Source organism: Liolophura sinensis, chromosome 11, assembly GCF_032854445.1.
Source record: "Liolophura sinensis isolate JHLJ2023 chromosome 11, CUHK_Ljap_v2, whole genome shotgun sequence".
Lineage (NCBI taxonomy): Eukaryota > Metazoa > Mollusca > Polyplacophora > Chitonida > Chitonidae > Liolophura > Liolophura sinensis.
The window spans coordinates 30,832,903-30,854,427 of NC_088305.1; the positions used below are offsets into that span (position 1 = coordinate 30,832,903).

Genomic DNA, 21,525 nt, shown 5'->3' on the forward strand with positions numbered 1-21,525 from the left:
GCTTCCATTTGGCTGACATTCTTACAGTTAACTGGCGTTAAGCCATTATAATTCTTCCGTCCATCCACCCATTGTACTTGGGGCAGCCTGGCCGAGGTGATTAACGTGCCAGCACGGCGCAATGACACAGGAGCCTCTTATCAATGAGGTTGCAGTGAGTTCAAATCAAGCACATGCTGGCTTCTTCTCCGGCCGTACGTGGGTTTGTGTCAGCAGTCTGCGAATGGTCGTGAGGTTTTCCAGGGCTGTGCCTTGTTTTCTCCCACCATAATGCTGGCCGCCGTCATATATACTATCCAAAAAAAGAAACGCATAGGTGTTTTGTTTTATTTTAAAATGAAATAAATACATTTTGTCTTCATTTCATGAGCAAAATGTGTTTTAATATTGTTAATAGTCACAGTTAGCACACATTTTATTCCTCAAAACATTTCTTGGTTGAAAATGTTGAGTTTGGAGGCCGTTTTTGGAAGAAGTAACAAATACAGCACCACACTGCATCACGTGCAGTCTTACACGCCGGACGTACGGCTTGAAAGCATGCAGTGTGTGACTATAAAACCGCGACTTCGGGCCGGAAATCGGCGTCTTTCAAGTAGTGTTTTCAAGCTGATTCAACATGCCACGTTTTAACACTGTCACAAGAAATATTGCCATTGGAAGACTTCAAGGTGGAGAGTCCCAATCGTCCATTTCTAGGCGTCTACACGTCAGCCAGAGCACGATTGCATGGCTTGCTGCCTGCTACAACAATACTGGGACATCAAAAGACCGTCGGCGTTCAGGTCGACCACGTGTCACTACAGCAGCCCAAGATCGCTACATAAGGGTCCTCCATTTGCGCGACCGTTGTGCTACAGCTGAAAGCACAGCAGCCAGCATACCGGGACTGAGGAGGATATCACGTCAGACAGTGCGGAACAGGCTGAGGGAACATGGACTGAGAGCCAGGAGGCCCCTATGTTGGGATTGTGCTGCGTCCTCACCATCGCGCCAATCGCCTCCGATGGTGTAACAACGTGACTGCATGGAATCTACGCAACTGGCGACGAATTTGGTTCAGTGATAAGTCCAGATTCCTATTGCAGAGACGTGATGGTAGAAACCGGGTTTACAGACGCGCTCACGAACGTTATGCCCCTAACTGCGTACGCCAAGTGGACAGATTTGGTGGAGGGAGTGTGATGATGTGGGCAGCAATATCGTATACTGGTCGTACAAATTTTGTCCACGTTCAGGGAAATCTTACGGCCGTACGCTACCGAGACACCATCCACATCTCTTACCTGTCATTGACGTTCAGCGGGAGTTGTTCCAGCAGGACAACGCCAGATCGCACACGGCACGTGTCACAAGGGACTTTCTCGCCGAAAACAATGTAAATGTGCTACCCTGGCCGTCCCGTTCCCCGGATCTTAATCCAATTGAGCATCTGTGGGATGAACTTGATCGACGTCTACGCCAACGTCAACCTCAACCCCAAACGCTTCAAGAGCAAGTTGCATGTTTGCAGGAGGAGTGGCAGAACATTCCCCAGGCCTCTATCCAGCGTCTCATCCAGTCCATGACAAGGCGTGTCAGAACTGTTATTCGTGCCCGTGGTGGTCACAACAGATACTGACATTCCACTCAAGTGGGAGACTCATTGTGAGTGTCTTACCTCAAGTTGATGGCTTTGTTGTCTAGATATGGACCCTTCCTTAATCTGTGTAAAAAAATATTTGCAGAATAGCAATTCTTATTTAGTTATGCATAATTGAAAAGACTGCATCACCTCCGCAAAAAACCTGGTTATGCGTTTCTTTTTTTGGATAGTATAAGTGAAATATTCTTGAGTACGGCGTAAAGCACCAGTGAAATAAATAAATAAAATACGTGGGGCTGACTCCGTATCGAACTAATATCTGACGTAATTTGACTGCTGTACAAGCAACAGTCCAGTCGGTTCACAGAGTAAAGTTTTGTTTTATCACTTTCACATTTCTTAAACCCTTAATTCGTACGATATTCACTGGATCATAAACCGGGTCTTCGCGACACTCTCTCAATCCAGTTGTATGGGAGGTAATCACGAAGGAGAATCTTGGTGGAGATTGAACAGCATGGAGAAGCTTGGGAACGGTTCAGTGCTAGAAAGTGGCTGTGAATAACAATGGTATCCATCCTTGATCAACTTCAGAATCGAGGCATATATTACGGCATTGCACACAGCACAAGGTGCATTGTGAAACTGCCTCAAGTTACTCGACACAACATATTTACACGTACAGCATCTTTTTGTCAGAGTTTCGTCATACTTAGTTCACTGTCACATTACATTCACTAATCAACATATATGGCGATTCGCAAGCATGATGATCGCTTCCGTTCGGAGGCCTGGGTTCCACATGACATCCTTCGACCTTAGGTATCAGATCAAAAATGTCGGATTCGGTTCTTATTTCAGCCATATGTACAAAAGAAGAGCACCTGACAAGAGGATCTCAGCGGTGAAGAGCCTCGTGGTATCCATGACACCACGCGCAGTGAGAGTTCAGATAGTTCATCTGTGTGACATGGCTGAAAACAAGGAGTCTCGGCAACATGTCGGACAAAGTACGAGCGCCAGACGTTGACTCGCACATTGTCCCGTTGGTCTGATTCTTGTAAGATTCTGGACACATATTAATAAAGTAATACGAGATACCTTTGCTTCGATTATCATCTGATTGCGTGGGATTGGCAGCTTGGCCTGACAAATAGGTCTGCTTTTAGGCTAATGAAGTATTCCTCTGTTTCACTGTGTCCACACAGCAGTCTTTGTTTTTGTCACAGGCGTTGTAGGAACACCTCCCGCATCATAACAGTCGCACCATGACGACGTAGCTGGTGCCGCATAGGCCCTATGTATTACAGAATGGTTAATTTTCAAGAAACATCATGTTTTCAGGAATTTCTAATACGGTGGGTTTCTGGCGATCAAGTCGAAAAGCGCCATCTGAATCTTTAGTATTCTCATCTGAGGTTTTATATCTGAAAATGTCTTTCGCCGGCCTCTCCATAGTTGGATTTGGCATTTTAGGATGAATACATATAGATTTTGGATTTAAGGCTGGAGCAAAAAAATCTGCAAAATTTGCCTTCAAATCTTCCCCTGTACTCACCGAGCCAAAAGCTGTAATGTTACAACATACGCAAACAGTGAATGCAAGTGCGTAAATAACATGGAGACAGAAGCATCTCCTCATCATTAGTAAGGATTTGGCTGCTCCCTATCGAGAGTTCGAGACACACTAGGTAGACTAGGAGTTAAACTTCACAGAAATATAGCATATATTATGCTGTAAAATTAATTGCTAGCCTACTGTTGAATGTGTTCAGAGCTATTGCACCTTGAATGAAACACCAGGCTTATTAACAGTCAGCATACGACAGACTAAGACTCCTGGGTGAGGAGGGGATGGGGGGGGGCGCTTTTTAGCCTGTATAAGATAATCATGTGATGAAGACTTCTTCTCCAACGGTACTGGATCATTCTGTTCAGGACAATTTAAGCTCTTTTTTTATTCTGTCACACTACCCAACTCGCTGGATTGTCCAGAGAGATGTCTGTTCGGAGAAGACACTTGGTTATTAGCTATGCAGAATATGGAGCACTGTACAGCTGGTCATTGGGGTAGTAGTCCGCTTTGACTTATCTCACATCTTGTATAAAGCTAACTCTTTCAAGCTAAGAATACTTAACGGATGCTTCTGACGGTGAGGCTGCAGCGACAAGTTACGCTGAAAAGTTGATTAGTTCACCAAACAACTAGTTAACACGATAGTGTCTTCAGTTATGATGTATACAGAGATGTGCCCAAACGACACAGAATAAAATTCACGCTGGGGGCCGATACAGTTTGAAAATGACGAGCGTTACAGACCCCAACCGATCCGATTATGATTCAAAAGTCACGGACGATTACGTCTTTCCCGTTAATATGTGAAGATCTCATTCTACAAGAGGCGCCATCCATGATGTTACACATGACATACAAGGTAGACGGTTACACTGGGCAACCAGCGCCATCTATGTTGATAAATACCATGTACGTTATAGATATGTATATAGGGATAACAGCTCCGTCTATGTGGTTGATCACAATGCAGATCGCCAGAGATTCTGAACGCTCTGTCCATACCTGCCAACGAGAGTGTTATACTCATTGTAAAATTTGAGAAACTTAGAATGAAGGCGTTTGATGGAGTATCCTTGACAAAGTAGTTTTTGAACTAGCAACTTATTACGCAGATTAGAGTCATCACAATTAACGCAAGATCTGACAAATGCTACAAGGCGAGATATGTATACGCCATATGCAGGACCCTTTGGTATATTGCTATCTAAATAAGGATAATTTACAATATCAAAATTGAAATTATCCCTTTAGTCGTAAAGGCGGCGTGAAAGGAGACCTTGTCCGTCTTTGTACAGATATAGATCCAAATAAGATGTACCATCAGGACTATCTGTTGTCTCCTTAAATCCAATGAAGGCGGATAGATTTCCTTCACCGCTTCAGCAATATGGGGATTATTTAACGCCAGTAGATCATCAGTATACCGTTTGGTAAATGAAAAGGATCGAGCTTTAAAGATATTACTTTTAAGTAATTTCTGCATATAGTCGTATTCATATGAAAACAGGTATAAGTCTGCCAAAAGACTGTTGGTAAATGGTATCTCCGAATTTCACATAGATGTTATTAATGAGACATTCAAGTAATTCAATAAATAATGTAACATCCCATGAGTGGTAACCTTTATAAAGAGTAGAACTAAAGAAAGCCTTTTTGCTTCTGACGTTAATATAACGGTGACCTGTTTTAGTAAATACCGAGACAAGTAACGACGATATTCTTTCAATAAGATCTTTGTGAGGAATCGTAGTATAGAGAGTAGAGAAAGCCCATGTGGATACGTCTTTGTACGGTATATGCATATGAGCATCGAGTTCTTCTGTAAGACGTTTGGAGTTGTTAAGAATCCACATGCAGTTGACACCTGAATTTTTGTTATGGCACAACAATACTTATTCCAAAATGACTTTACTTCTTGTAACGCTGTTGTAAGTAGGGTTGACAAGAGTTTGGTGGTACAGTTTCTTGAATCTGCAATAAATTGAGCTTTGTAGGGGATTTATGCATTTTAGGAATCCAGTAAAGTTGTGGTATTTCTGTGTGACGGGTAGGTATATTTATGCGTCTTTCTTTAAGAAATGTTTTGTGTTTGTTAAATAGTTCCTCCAGAGTACATGTAGTAGCAGAATACGTGGATGTCGTTGTAGATGCACATAGCTCTTGAACAAGAATTTGATAATAATAATTCTTGGAAATAAAGATGATATTATTAGGAGCCTTGTCTGCTACAGTGATGACAAATTTACTATGAAGGTCAGTGAGTGTTTCTTGCACAGTGGGATCCTTCAGAACCTATTTAACTTTAGGTAGAGCATCAATGTCTAGACGGTGTATAGTTAAACTAACTTTCTTTTTGACAATCTCAAGCCTATCGTTAAGTACCGAAGAATTCACTTTCTCCCGTTTTGACCATTTTTTAACATACTCCTCAAGTGCCGAGATGATATTTTTTTGTTTGATCGGATGTTGACATTACTCTTTTCTCTATACTTAGGACCCCTCACAAAGAGGTTCCTTAGATCATGATTCTTAATAATATTAAGGCCACCAGTCAGGACATGTTTACATTTGTCGTAGGTAAAAACTGGGGATTCACAATCACAGTTATAGCCGCCAGAAGTATACGTCGCCAAATCGAACTCCTTGATGGCCTGGGAATAACTGAAAATTTGTGAAGCGATAGGCTTTGTATACTCATAGGATACGCAAGGTGGCTGTTGGATATTAAAATAATTAGGCACAGCACTACGAACATCAGGTTCATTAAAGATGCGTGATAGGTTAATTAAATCAAGGCTACTGTCTAAATACTTTATCTTCAGAAAGAGTCGATCGTGTTGAGTTTCAATTGTAGTTACAGGGCGATACAATCGAAAATACAATATGTCTTGACATAGGCGTACAAGGTGAGGTGGGGCATTAAAATTGTGTATGTTATTGGATACGTCTTGAACGACCTGTTTTAGCAAGTTCAGTGGCAGTGCATATAATACTGTGCGTAGAGCGTGCATGCTATTGGTAATTGGTGTCATACGACAATCCTACTAAATAGCTAACTGTAACATGTTTGTGAATCATGTTTCTGTTGAAGTTTCTCCTACCATGACTGCGAGGTCTACGTTTATGGTATTTGAATAAATTTGTTACGATGCTATTCTTTGAATGCTGAAATGGTCCCAGACATGGTCGGAGGCAGAGAAATGCTTGCCTATTAGCATTTGTTTCTTGTGCACGGACTTACGGTGCCCGTTCACCCGTACATGTAGTTTCTGGGTGGTCTTCCCAACATACCGCTGACCACACTTCTTGCATGTTACCAAGTAAATACAATTGGACGCAATACAACTTAAGTTAACGTAGGAATTAACAGAATAACATTTACCAGTCAGTGAGGAAATAAAAGTGGTGGATGTATCAAATGATGGACATGTAAGACAATTGGTATGTCCACATTTGGAAATAGTTAAATGTTTGCTTTGCGAATTCAATGTCAAACAATCGTTCAGTTGGATAGAACACGGTTTGGTGGAAATACCATGTTTAATGCTCTCAAATATATCCGGTATTTGGATGGAAATGTAAGAAATGGCGTAGATAGTCGATTCTAGCTCTATGTAGGGAATCCATTTCTATCGTGCTACAAACAGGCACTTATCTGATAATGACCTTGCACAGGTACATAGACAAGAGTCCAGTGTTTCTTTCATCAAGTATATCACCAATTCTTGGATTGTAAAAATCCACATTGTTAGTAAAGTTTGTCACAAACTAACTAGATCAACATTCTTAGCGGTGACTTTACTGTTAAATGGATCATAGATAAGGTGGTAATTTTCCAATAAAACCTCAAATAAATAATCGACCCTTGCTCTATCAAAATACGCGAGGGTACATAATAGATATTTAGACAATCAATGTCCTTATCAAACTGTCCTGTTTTTAGAACGTTACAACATCATTTATGATTAGCTTGTCCTTCACCCAGAGCGGAACATTACAACATCAATTATGAATAGCTTGTCCTTCACCCAGAGCGAAACGTTACAACATCATTTATCATTAGCTTGTCCTTCACCCAGAGTGGAACGTTACAACATCAATTATGAATAGCTTGTCCTTCACCCAGAGTGGAACGTTACAACATCAATTATGAATAGCTTGTCCTTCACCCAGAGCGGAACGTTACAACATCAATTATGAATAGCTTGTCCTTCACCCAGAGTGGAACGTTACATCTTCTATGATTAGCTTGTCCTTCACCCAGAGTGGAACGTTACAACATCATTTATGATTAGCTTGTCCTTCACCCAGAGTGGAACGTTACAACATCATTTATAATTAGCTTGTCCTTCACCCAGAGCGGAACGTTACAACATCATATATGATTAGCTTGTCCTTCACCCAGAGCGGAACGCTACAGCATCATTTATGGCTGGCTTTGTCCTTCACGCAGAGCAGAATGCAACCAAAAAAACATTAACCCCCCACAGTCGGGTCAGATTTATTGTTTTTACAGTTCTGCTCCAATGAAATGAAAGAGTTCAGTAAACTTCGCACGCAAGAAAGAATTACTGACGTGGGAGGCGTTTTTCTAAACTTCACACTGTATATACTACAGTGTATACACTGTATGCTCTTTTTAGCAAGGATTATGGCACGGAAAGTCTGTGGACTTTGTGAGGGAAAAAATACAGGACAGTGTATAATGGTCAAACGTAACCGGTGAAATACGACCTCTTGTCGGTTTGCCTGTCAGTTTACCTCATTTATGGTTTATTTTAACTGTTCATGTTAATGATTAAACAGTAGACAATTACACACGCCCTAGCACCATGACAAAAGCAGTACTGGGTACACTAAATAGTAGAAAGTCACACACCCCATAGCATTATGGCAAAAGCAGTATTGGGTTCACTAAATAGTAGAAAGTTACACACCCCCTAGCACCATGGTTTAAGCGCTATAAGGTACACTAAATAGTAGAAAGTTACACACCCAATATCACCATAGTTTAAGCAGTATTGGGTGCACAAAATGAAGTAACGTAACATGGTGAAAAAATATATAGGGTTTGCAGGTGGGAAAATGCATGCTTATTTGAGTGGTGCTTTACGCCGTACTCAAGAATATTTCACTTATACGAAGGCAGCCAGCATTATGGTGGTAGGACACCGGGCAAAGCGCGGGAAAAACCCACGATCATCCGCAGGTTGTCGCCAGATCTCCCCACGTGTGGGAAAGAGAGGGAGGTAGCATGAGCTGGACTTGAACTCACAGTGGCGCCATTGGCGAGAGGCTCCTGTGTCTTTGCGCCGCGCTGACGTGCCAACCCCCGGTACCACGGATTCGCCCAACTCCTGTTTTGATTTACCGGTAAGGATCTAGTAATGGTATACCGCTGGTAGCATGATTTTATTTATTTATTTCTTCATTTGATTGGTGTTTAACGCAGTACTCAAAAATATTTCATTTATACGACGCCTTGTGCCGTGATGTAATGAAAAAAGTGGAAAAAGTATTATGAGGTGTATTTAAAAAATGCAGCATGTTACGATTCCAGTGAGACATCATCTCTCTGGTGGACTGAAGCGTGAACTCACAGGGACAGCATTGGTGGGTAAATGAGTAAGTGCTTGGGGTTTAACGTCGTACTTAACAATTTTTCAGTCATATGACGACGAAGGAAACCTGGGGTTGTATGTAATGTGCCTCCTTGTTGCAGGACGGATTTCCACCGCTCTTTTATTTAGTGCTTCTTCACTGAGACGCCTTACCGAAGGCTACATGCCCCGCCCGAGGTATTTTACTGATACGTGTCAACCAGTCGTTGCACTATCCCCTGCATGCTAAACGCCAAGCGAGAAAGTTACAACTTCCTCTATTAAGGTCTTAGGTGTGACCCGACCCAGGATTGACCCTCGATCACCGATCTCAAAGCGGGCGCTCTACAATCTGTGCTATCGGGGCCGGTCGCATTGGTGCATGAGTTATTGGTCTGCGGAAGCTAACCACTCCGTAACTATAACCATAAATGTAACCATAGCTGTAACCAAAGATGTAAACATAACAGTAACCATAGCTGTAACCATGGCTGTAATCATAACTGTAACCAAAGCTGGAACCATAGCTGTAACCATAACTGTAACCAAAGCTCTAAACGTAACTGTAACCATAGCTGTAATTATAACTGTAATAAAGCTGTAACCAAGGTGAAACCATAGCTGTAATCAAGACTGTAACCATAGCTGTAACTCTAGGAAACATTTAGTAATTACACACCCAATATCACCATAGTGATTACCACTTTGTGGTAATTATGTCACTACATAGAAAGTTATACGCAGAACAATTAATTGCGTTATGTAATGTTAACCATGTTCGTATTCATTCATACAACCATTGTCTATTTTATCGTGAATTCATGACATTTAAGTCATTGAATTTAAACCATACTCATCCGTATAAATGGTAAGAACGTTTATATCAAGGTTTCCGCAAAATGTACTATAATATTTTAGTTGTTTATGCTAATAACTGTACACTACACAAATATATGTGTGTATGTATGCTTAGGGTTTAACGTGGTTCTTAACAATTTTTCAGCCATGTGACAACGAGTAGTTCCGGGCCAACCAGTGATGTGTCCTTGCTCTAACCTCTCAGTGCTGAGTGCCAAGCGAGGCAGCGGCAAGTATCAGTTTGAAAATATTTGGTACAATATATGCCCCGACCCAGGTTTGATCCCGGATCCTCCCGACTATGAAGTAGACGCCAGCTGTAACCATTAGATCACCGAAATGATTCGTATAAATGATAAGAACGTTTATAATCGAGTTATCGCAAAATGCACAATAACATGATGTTGGTTTACTACGCTAATGTTAAGCAAACATTTTAACATGGCAAGAATGGCCTTCCATACTTCATATTCTTAGAAAGAGAGATCAAATGCATGTTGGTTTTTATTTCCTTAACATCTCAGTAAACTATATTAGTATTTTAACATAATTAACATAATAAATATAACTAACAACCATAACTACTATCAGAAAATGGACTAAATGTTACTGCATGAAACCTTGATACTGCAATAGACATACTGTGCGGAATACACCAATAGTATGTGTGTATGTGGGACGTCGTGTCTGTGCGAACAAGCCCTGGAGTTCGAAGAAGCAAATAGTCTATGCATTAATGATTAATGCGTCCAACAAAGGACTGTTGTTAACAATGAGTTAGGTACAACGTAAAGACCGATCGACTGTCAAGAAAGTTTTGTGAATTCTTTACTTCAGCAAAACTGAAAATAACAAAATAACTGCAGCACAACGGATAACACTATACAGCAACGGCGACAGTGTGAAAGCTGGCAAATGGTCACGTTAATCACCGGGGAAATACGATCTCTGGTAAGTTTACCTCACTTACAATTATATCCTAACTGCTCATGTAAATGGTTAAAAAGTGGCAACTTCTCCAGCCTCCAGCACACCGGCGGTAGCTAAAGTCATTGGATCGTAAACTTCAAGTAAACTTCAAGAAGATATATTTGGTAATGAAATAAGTGGAATTGAATTACACATATTTTGTTGAAAAGAGCTCATTTAATTTCTTCTTGGTGCAGCGAAATGTAATGTTGAATTTATGTAGAGAATTTTAACATGGATTGTGTTTGTTTGTACATAGAGAGGTAGTGAGTGACCGAAACAGTTGCAGTGGGGAGTGAGGGTGGAGGACAAATAAAAAGACACTCGTTCTGTGCTAGAAAAAGTAAAAAGTTTGCAACAAGAAAGGATGGAAAGAAAGAAGGGACTGTTTTTCTGGGGCTCCGGGTCACAGATAGCGGGTTTTTTTTCCTGAATCTCTGAGAATGAGACGTCGTCAATCTGCAAAGAATGAAATGAAAACAAACGACGGCCATGAACACCAAAATGTTGTGAAGATTGAACGGAGAAGGTATATACAGATGAAATTTGTTCACGTAATTGCTGCGTAGATGTAGTTTTTAGTGCTTCTGGACGTCGATTTTTGGTCACTCTTTGCATTCATAACGTTTAGAAAAAACGTGCTGTTGTTGAAAATGTCCGACTGGAAGCTTCATCTGGGTGATGTTTTTAATGTTCTGATATGATACAAAAGGCTTACTTCATTTATTTTTTGTTTGAATGTGTTTAACGCTGCCCTCAAGAATATTTCACTTAAACGACCGCTACTAGTATTATAGTGGGAGAAAACTGGGTAGAGACTTTGAAGAATTCACAACTACCCACAGCTTGCTGGGTAGACCTTTCCAGATAGGGTCGGAGAGGAAGCCAGCCAGACGTTGACCACAATGGCTACAGGTTAATTGTCATTGGGCCGCGCTCGCACGTTAACAAGGCCTCGGTGGCCCGTAAAAGATTTGTGGCAGAGAGAATAAAACCAGAGTGGCAATGACAGTGTCGACAGTTTGATAGTGAGCAAATAGTTACACGTAATCTATGAAATCCGGCCTCTTGTCAATTTACCTGAGTTCAGGTTTTATTTTAATTGCTGACGTATATGCTTAAGGAGTAGCAAGTTACACGCCCTTTAGTACCACGGAGGCCTTCAGCAGTATTAGATTTTAAAAAGTGCAATGATGCTAATAGGCGTTTATGTGACTTTACTGGACTAGAATCGCTAAAAATGTTGTGTTGTCATCAAATCTCAAAGACATTACCATGAAAACACTGCTTAGGGTACTTGGTCAACAATATACATAGCCAGTCATCGAGCAAGACAATATTGATGATCTCAGTCCAGTAAATATTCCACCTTCAGACTGACACTGATGAAGTAGCGCCATTCAACACTTGTATCTGCATACATCAACATATAATATTTAATTTTCTGAACTTGTGAACTGATGCGTTCCTATATAAGGTTTCATAAGGTTGTTGCGAAATACTGTTCTTGTGTTCTGTGGGTCAAACCAGACATTTGTATACCAGCCGTCAACCACAATGGACGTCTCAGATCAACCTTTGATATTTAATTTTTTAAACTTCTGAACTGATGCGTTCCTATACAAAGGTCTTTAATCTGATTCACAAGCCTGTTGCAAAGTTGTTATATGTTGTTATATTGTGATATATTTCAATTTTGGTTTATTCAGTAATTATGGCATTTTAGACCTGCGACCAGAGCCTTTTTAACCTGAAGTATACAACAATAACAAAGGCTTGGTTTCAGCTTGAAGACATTTTTGCTGACGAGAAACTTCCTTGTCCTGCTGCTGTTGCTGGGTGGCGACTAATGTTGGCCGCTGATAATGCGGATGTATGACCTCTCAAGATCTACTTTGTGACAAATGGAGCAATTTCAGTTTTGATATTGTGGCTTTGCTTAGTATTATAGACCTACAAAGGGATCCTACATATCGTGTATAAATATGTCGCCATGTAGCATTTGTTAAATTATGTGTAAAATACGAATATTTTATGTATTTTATTTTTTTGAAAATATACCAATCGATGTCACCAGATACAGTGAGTCAAGGATTCTAGCTCTCACCATCTTACTTTAGGTTTCTAAATGTTTACATTGAGTATAACACTCTTGTTGTCAAATATGGACACTGCGTTCAGGATCTCGGCCCTCTAGGGTAACTTGTCGTATAGGGCGACTAGCCTAGAGTTCTCACGTGTCGGCCCGGTGATGTGTGAGAGGCAACCGCGGAGCGATTGACAGGGATCAGGATGTTATTGACCCTGCAGAAGAGGAAACATGCTCAGAATTGAAATCACAGGGTGTTACCTGGGTGAAAGGCTTCACCATAATCTGGTAACATCCTTAAATTAAATACCTATCTTTTAACCTTCAATACTAAATCTCTTCATTCCTATGTCTACATTGGCCCTTATAGGTTAATGTTAATTTATATATACCTAACCCGACAAGTTGTTTCAAAAGCAAACAATCCTGTCACGGCAAAGGCGAGTTTAAAAATAAACTGGTGTGTTTCCGATGCGGCAGTAAAGGCCATGGCGGTTTCGATTGCAGCAGCACAGTTAAGTGTTACAATTGCGGTGGCGATCACATGGCCTCCTCTGAAGACTGTCCGCTTTTTCTTATGGAAAAACAAATAATCAGTTTAAAGACTAAAGCATTATACCTTAGCAGGAAGCCCGCAAACTGGTCTTACCCTATAATACTTTACTGTAAATTTCATTTGCCAATGTGGTCAAGCGAGTAACATCTTTTCCTAAACTGTATTAACTTGGCCCATTGGAAACGACAAGCCTACTCCAATTCCTGTGGAACCTTCTGTTCGTCCTGCGCTAAGTTCTTGCTCAACTCGGACCAAATTAAGTCAACAGATAAAACCAATAAATAATATAGGAATAACGTAAATCACTCAAAAACCATTAATTACGCAAAAATAAGATAGAAAGTAAACCTCAAAATATAAATAAATTTAACAAACCCAGCGGTCCAACGGAGCGTCCCTCTAAGGCAACTTGGAAACCTGTCCAAATTTTTAATAAGTTTGCATCGTTGGAGGACGTTGGTCCTTCGAACTCAGATGCGGATGTGATGGATACATCACCCGCACCAGGGAGATCATCCAGCCGATCTCCACCGAAGGGTCGCCCCCAGTCCAAACATAAATAAAACAATGAAATTGTTGAGGTCTTAAGGTAAATTTTATTAAAAATAACACAGATAGTCCAGTCATTAAATCTTATTACCTTTGTCTTCAGAAACCTCACCTCCAGGAAACTATCACCGTTCGTGTTTCATTGTGTGAAACAGTCATATTATGTTCGGTATATAATCATCCGAACACTTCTTTGTCAGTTTCCAAATTGCATAATTTACAAGAACAGTTACCTAAACTTTTATAATAATGGGAGATTTTCATTCCCATAACCCCTTATGGGGCAGTAATAACAAAAAATAAGAGTAAGATAGTGGAAGACTTTTTATCGAAGGAAGCACTCTCGTTAAAGAAGCTTACTCTGCTGTTGATCTTACTATCACAGATTCATCACTTCTCCGGGATTGCTCTTGGAGAGTTCATGATGATCATTTCCCTATTATCCTAAAACATATCACTTTTAATTCGTCAGAAGGTGTAGCTATGTGGAAGATCGATCAAGCAGATAGGGTCGCGTTAGATGTTCTGTGAGGCCGACATCACTCCAGAGAGTCTCGATGATGCAGACAATCCAATACTTAAGATTAACGAACTTGTTCTGATAGCTGCGGATAGAACTATACCTAAAACCTCGACAAATCCAAAATCCAAAAGCAAACCCTGGTACGGCAAGGACTGTCGCAGAGCCATTAAGGACTGTAAAAGGCCGCGCAAACTTTTAATATATGTCCTACTGATAATAATTTAAACCAGGTTAGTACTTTTAGAGCTAAGGTTCGTCGATAGCTCAAATCCAAGAAACGATTTTGTTGGCGCAACTTTGTTTCAGGCGTTACGTCAAAAAACACCCATGCGTGAGGTTTAGAACATGGTTCAGACACTTATGGGCAAAAATAATATTTAAAAGATGACAATAGTATTCTTACTTCTGCGGGCAGTATAGCCAATTGCTAAAACAATTTCCCAGCAATCCTCTTCTGAGAATTATTCTACAGAGTTTCAACAGATTAAAACTCAGAAGGAGAAGGTTAAATTGCCCTTTTTTCCAAAAATATGGAAGACTAGAATAAACCGTTTTGTACTGATGAGCTGAAAACTGCATTAAAAAAGCCTCATGACACCGCATGTGAGCCTGATAACGTTTATTATAGATTTCTGAACCATTTGCCACCTGAGCCTCTGGAGACTCTCTTGGACTTACTTAATGATATTTGGATAACTGGTAATTTTCCACCGTCTTGGAGGGAGACGTGTATTATCCCGGTTCCAAAATCGAGGAAGGATGATACAAATTCATACAACTACCGTCCCATAGCTCTTACCAGCTGTGTCTGTAAGACTATGGAACGGATGATGAAGGATAGACTTATTTGGTTTGTTGAAACCAACAAGTTACTTCTGAATATACAATATGGTTTTCATCAGGGTACTGTGGATCACCTTGTTCGATTTGAAACCTTTATTCGTAATGGTTTCACTAATAATGAACATGTGGTGTCGATATTTTTCGACCTTGAAAAGGCCTACGACACCACATGGAAATATGGTATTTTAAAGGACCTCGCGGATATGGGCCTTAAAGGAAGATTACTAATATTAATATCAGCTGATCGTCCAGCTTAAGGTACGGATGGGGTCCACTCTGTCTGACTCTCATGAGCAGGAAATGGGTGTATCCCAGGGCAGCATTCTATCGCCTACTTTGTTCAGCATAAAAATAAATAGTTTGGCTAAAACCGTAACATCTAGTACAAAAGCCTTTTTATTTCCTGATGATTTTCTTGATATGCTACCGTGCTAAAAATATAAATAAAATTAAACATGATTTGCAGCTTTGTCTCAGTAAGATCGAGAAATGAACAACTGAAAATGGCCTCATCACATGTTTCCTCTGGGCGTGTCCAGAGGACAATGATATGTAATGACTCACTCTCCTGCCTTTTGGCCATACAGCATAGTAAATTTAAAAATCCAGTGATACTTGAAATATTAGCCTTATACAGAAAACAAATTCAAACAGGTAAAGGTGTTATAATTCAAGGTAAAGGTGTTATAATTAAAAGTGTTATAATTCAAGGTAAAGGTGTTATAATTCTGATGGATACGGAGTCATATTGGTATCCATGGAACAAACTCGTAGACAGGGAGAGAAAGGCTGCCCAAAATAAATTTATTTTAAAAATTAAAATCCCCTATACTGATTTTCGATCGAACATTCTTAAATATATTCATCGCCATTAGCAGTGTGAATTGGACCTTCAGGGCCATAATAAATTGCATAGTGTTCACCATGTGATTGGCTTAAATTTGTATACTCACGGTATGTCACGGTAAATGTTTATAAATAAAAAACTTTTATAGTTTCTTATAGATAGACTTATAGTTTCCTAATGTACTATTTTAAAAATATGCTGGTTTTTTTAGTGTTAACTGTTTTGGCTGTTTCTTATCTGATTTTAAACCTGTCCGATCATTTGTGTTTTGTTTTCGATGTTCTTACTAACATGTCGAAAAACTGAACCGCCTCGTGTTTTCATCCCACAATGTTCTCCCCACAATATGGATCAAATATTGCCCATTTGGCGTTAAGCCATAGTCTTTCATTCATTCATTTTCTTACATCATCGTCACCAGCTGTACTTTTGCTTTTATGGGTTTGAAAAGCCCATATTACGGTTTACAAGTAGTACAGGAATGTCGAACGTTTAACAGACTCTCCTAAAACCACCGCCGCCAAACAGCCATCATGATACAATTGTGCCTGCCCTTTTATACAGAACTACGTGGGGTAAATCGAGTTTTATGAAAAGTTACGATAGTCATACACGGCTATAGCATACGAAGGATTTTGTAAGGGGTGCCCATGTGTGTATATATGTATGTATACTATATATATACTACTATGTGATATTTTATGTAGGTCGGGTGTAACGTATTTGTTTGTCAGTACACAGGTTCGGCAGGCTGTCATGTTCTATAGCTGTATATGTAGGGCGCTGCACAAACATATACACATATACACGGTCGCTTTGTGTGTGCTCTCACAAGTGTATAGCAGTAAGCAGGGGACAAAAAATTATACGTCCTTATGTACACAGCACACTGTTATGTCCACAGAAAACTGGCTTTATGAGGGTGACGAATTTACAGCCTGGTTCCGAGAATGAGACTTTGTACTGTAGGCCTGTCGATCAGAGTCGTCAACTTCAGGCGATAATTGATGGTGAGTATCCTTCGAATTGCGTGTATAATCGAGGCGTAGCTTCAACAGAGACCTAGATTTGGGAAACGCTAGAGTTGTTGGGTAACCGGTATAACTTCACGGCCATATGGAGGAGAGGAGAGGTAGGTTTGGGAGGTGTACCTGTTGTTGGGTAACCGGTATAACTTCACGGCCATATGAAGGAGAGGAGAGGTAGGTTTGGGAGGTGTACCTGTTGTTGGGTAACCGGTATAACTTCACGGCCATATGAAGGAGAGGAGAGGTAGGTTTGGGAGGTGTACCTGTTGTTGGGTAACCGGTATAACTTCACGGCCATATGAAGGAGAGGAGAGGTAGGTTTGGGAGGTGTACCTGTTGTTGGGTAACCGGTATAACTTCACGGCCACGTCCAGGAGAAGAGAGGTAGGCTTGGGAGGCGCACGTGTTGTTGGATAATAGGTGTGATTTGACGACTGTACGAAAAGGTTAGAAGAGATGAGAAAAGGCTGATGCATGTAGGGCAAGCGTGAGTGATCGTATGGAGGAAGGAACCATTCTAGAACACACAACACGCATCCGCGAAACAACCACCATGCATTTATGCTGAATATACATTTAAAAAGTGTTTCGTGTTTAAACACATTTCCGTTTCACTTTGGAAACGAGTCCTGGTGTTTTATTCATCAAAAAAGTTTGTTTGCTTGTTGTAAACATGTTAGACGTTTTACATAGTAATGTGGTGGGTATTTCCGATAAACACAAATAGCGCAGTAAACATACACGTTCTTTTGTGTAAAAACATGTAAATGTTACACAGGAAATGTCTCATGCTATGTAAAGATACCATGTGTTTATTATCTTATAACACATTTACATGTTTATTGGCTTTTTACCCTCAATATAAAAACACTCATGGTTACTGGACTATTTGTGTTTATCGAAAACATCCACCACATTACCATGTGAACATCCGAAATTTTTACAATAATAAACACATCTGTTTTAGTTACTGTTTTTTTGTATTCATTAAACCACCAGGACACGTTTCCAAACTGAAACAGAACACTTATTTTAGTGTGGATGTAACTTTAGGAAGTAGAAACATGGCTATGTTTTTGTCATGACACTTCCGTATTTACATGACAATGTTGATAATGCCGATTAAATGAACCATCGCAGTCAACGCAGCATTTTGCGCAATTCTAAACCAGTGATGGCATTCAATCTCACTACAAATTAACCATGGTGCGTAAGGGTGTTTATGTTGCTATTATTTTCGCATTTACATGACCCGGTAGAATAAAGGCTTAACCGAGATAAAGTGACAAAAAGCCGGGTTTCCCGGGTGACCTGTGACCATGGTCGCTGATCTGATTTTGCTCTCCGTGCTGTAGTCTTATTCTGTGGAGGAGAAGCACGCTATTGCAGACCCATTGGTGATAAAATAGCTGAAAACCCAAAGATAGCCAATAGCTGTATCACTGTAATTGTGAACTGAGAGTAATACGGGTTTTTGCGGACAAACTGATAATTATGCACGATTTAAACACCGAGCATGGTATAAGTAAAAGATTAATGAGTGCACAACACATAATCTATTCTTTCCTCCCGCCATAATGCTGGTCACCGTCGTATAAGTAAAATATTAATGAGTGCACAACACATAAGCTATTCTTTCCTCCCGCCATAATGCTGGTCACCGTCGCATAAGTGAAATATTCTTTAAGATGTAAAACACGGATCAAGTAAACAAATAAACGTAAGCTAGGTGTGTTGGAATCAAGGCAGGGTTACATTTAGAATACAGAAAGAAAATAGCCTCAGTTATTTGATTAATTTAACTCCAGGAGCAACAATTTAATTGTCTTTTCAGCTTGAACGGGTCTAAAGCGTTCAGTCTACACTGAATCCTTAAATTATGATGTTCTCAAAAGTTTTAGAACCTGCCCCGTCGATCCCTTTCCAACAATAATCCAACCGTGGAAACTTTTGAACCGGTAGGACAAGCTGACGCTCGTAATGTGTCGTACTCGAGCCCGGCATCATTGAAAACTGACGACCGCTTCACTCTTGTGTGTTACCGGCTTTATTTCTTATTTGTATAATTTCTTACATACCTTTGTCTTTTATGAGGTAGTGTTAAACGTTGTTGTGGAAATGGATCTTGCGATTATCGACTTGGAACGCCCTTTACGAACTACGAATGGTATAGGGATGTCGGACTTGACGCTTACATCCTTAAATGTACGAGCTGCTGGTTCCATTATGCCTGGAATATCATCTGTCTGCCCGGCATCATTGAAAACTGATGACCGCTTCTCTGTTGTGTGTTACCGGCTTTATTTCCCATTTGTATAATTTCTTACATACGTTTTGTCTTTGGAAGCTAGTGTTAAACGTTGTTTTGGAAATGGATCTTGCGATTATCGACTTGGAACGCCCTTTACGGACTACGAATGGTATATTAACAGACACAAAAAACTGCACAAAAGGGACGGAGATTTGATATTTTCTGACATCCCTTCCTGTCTCATCACCGACCTTCACTCCAATGACCTCTTCGTGGTTCAAGATTTGTGTGCTCTAGAATTCTAGAATGTTTATACACCGGATACCCCGGGCCACCACTAAATAGGCTGTCCGATGCAGTCAGGTCCCGTGATACGTGGAATGCAATGCGTGTGTATAACAAAGACAAGCAACAACAACAAAAGAAGGGTGAAAACTGAACGCCTTCACAGATGCCAGCACCAGATATGAAACCCCGCAAAGGGTAAAATCCCTCTAAAAACATCCAGCCAGAGAGATGGACTTTGTTCCTGACAAATACACAAAATCAACAGTCAGAACCCGACATCTCTAAAATAAACACACTGAATTTCCTGAAAATACAATGTAGCAACAGAAACAAGCCAAAAATTAAAACCCCTGTCACACACAGTTGGGGTAGGGCCTGATTGTCGAGGCGACCTACCAGGCATTCAAACGAAGAATGTATGCCATTTGTTGCTTTAAGACATTCGTGTGTGTTGGAGAGTATACCGCATATATGTTGGAGAGTATGCCACATGTGTGTTGCAGAGTATGCCGCATGTGTGTTGGAGAGTATGACGCATATGTGTTGGAGAGTATACCACACGCTACACCATGTCCCGACAGTTAGGGGTCGCATTTCACCGGTTACGTGCCATTATTTTTGACAATGTCGCCGTTGTTCTGGTTTACTCTCTGTGCTGCACTCTTACATTGTATTCCCCCGTAAACCAGGATTCTACAGGCAGACATGTTTATTAAATGTGATGACAACACAGCACTATGGGTAATTATAACTGAGGTTCAATAAATTGCAGCTAACAAATCTGGTTTTTTTTCCTTAAGCCATCTTGGTGGTAGAAGACGTAATGAGTTTTTAATATCCAAACGTTTTTATTAACTGCTAGAATAAAACCGTAACTTATGCAAACTGACAAGGATCTTATACATCAGAAGAGACAATACAAACCACCAAAGAGCTCAGAAAGTATTTTAAGTACAAAATTAGGACGGATTCATGCAAAGAGAGGCAGTCAACAGGTTTCAGTGATTATGAAAAGACGCAAGGAATGTTTACGTGTAACCATTCGCCAGCCATCACATTGCAGTCGCTGCTCTGATTTCACTTCCCATGCTGTAGCCGTATTTCACCGGTTACATGCGACCATTCGCCATCTGTGACACTGTCGTCGCTGCTCTGTTTTCACTCTCTGTGCTGTAACCGTATTTCACCGGTTACATGCGACCATTCGCCATCTGTGACACTGTCGTCGCTGCTCTGTTTTCACTCTCTATGCTGTAGCTGTATTTCACCGGTTACGTGTGACCATTCGCCATCTATCACACTGTCGTCAATGCTCTGTTTTCACTCTCTGTGCTGTAACCGTATTTCACCGGTTACATGTGACCATTCGCCATCTATCACACTGTCGTGTCTACTCTAATTTCACTCTTTGTGCCGTGGCTGTAAAATATTAATGGAGTACACAAATTATAAGCTATACTTTCCTCCAGTCATAATGCTGGCCACCGTCGAACAAATAAAATATTCTTTAACACCAGTCAAATAGATAAATAATTATAATGAATACATAAATGAACAGAAGTAGAAGCAGTCGGCTGTTTAAAATTGTAATGATATCGGAGAGACACACCTGTGAAATATCCAATACAGAAATGAATTAAGTCAACTCATATGTTTGCCAGAGTGTGTGTAAGCGACGTGAGGATGGAGGACTGGCGTGATAGGAAAGACATCAAGAGCTGTCTGGAGTACTGCTTGGCCAATGAGCACCTCATGGACATTCAGTTCCGCTTTGTGGAAGAGACGCCGCTCCAAACAGCCCGAGCTCACCGCCTCATCCTCGCCGTCAGAAGTCCCGTCTTCGAGGCGATGTTCTACGGTCCTCTGGCAGATGGGGCAGACCACGTGGATATCACGGACGTAGACTCGTCAGCATTTAGGGCTATGTTAAGGTAAGCATTAGCTGTGCCAAATTAAGAACCAA

At 40.6% G+C, this 21,525-nt stretch overlaps 1 protein-coding gene across 2 annotated transcripts in view; it reads left to right on the plus strand.

Moving 5' to 3' along the window:
• The first annotated feature begins 16,853 nt into the window (after positions 1-16,853).
• Positions 16,854-21,525, plus strand: part of LOC135477579 (uncharacterized) — a 66,698-nt gene continuing 62,026 nt past the window's right edge. For both annotated transcript variants that reach the window (XM_064757732.1, XM_064757731.1), the window contains exons 1-2: positions 16,854-17,005; positions 21,224-21,493. In XM_064757732.1, the coding sequence (XP_064613802.1) occupies positions 21,246-21,493 (248 nt within the window). In that variant the 5' untranslated portion in view covers positions 16,854-17,005; positions 21,224-21,245. The remainder of the gene's footprint in view (positions 17,006-21,223; positions 21,494-21,525) is intronic.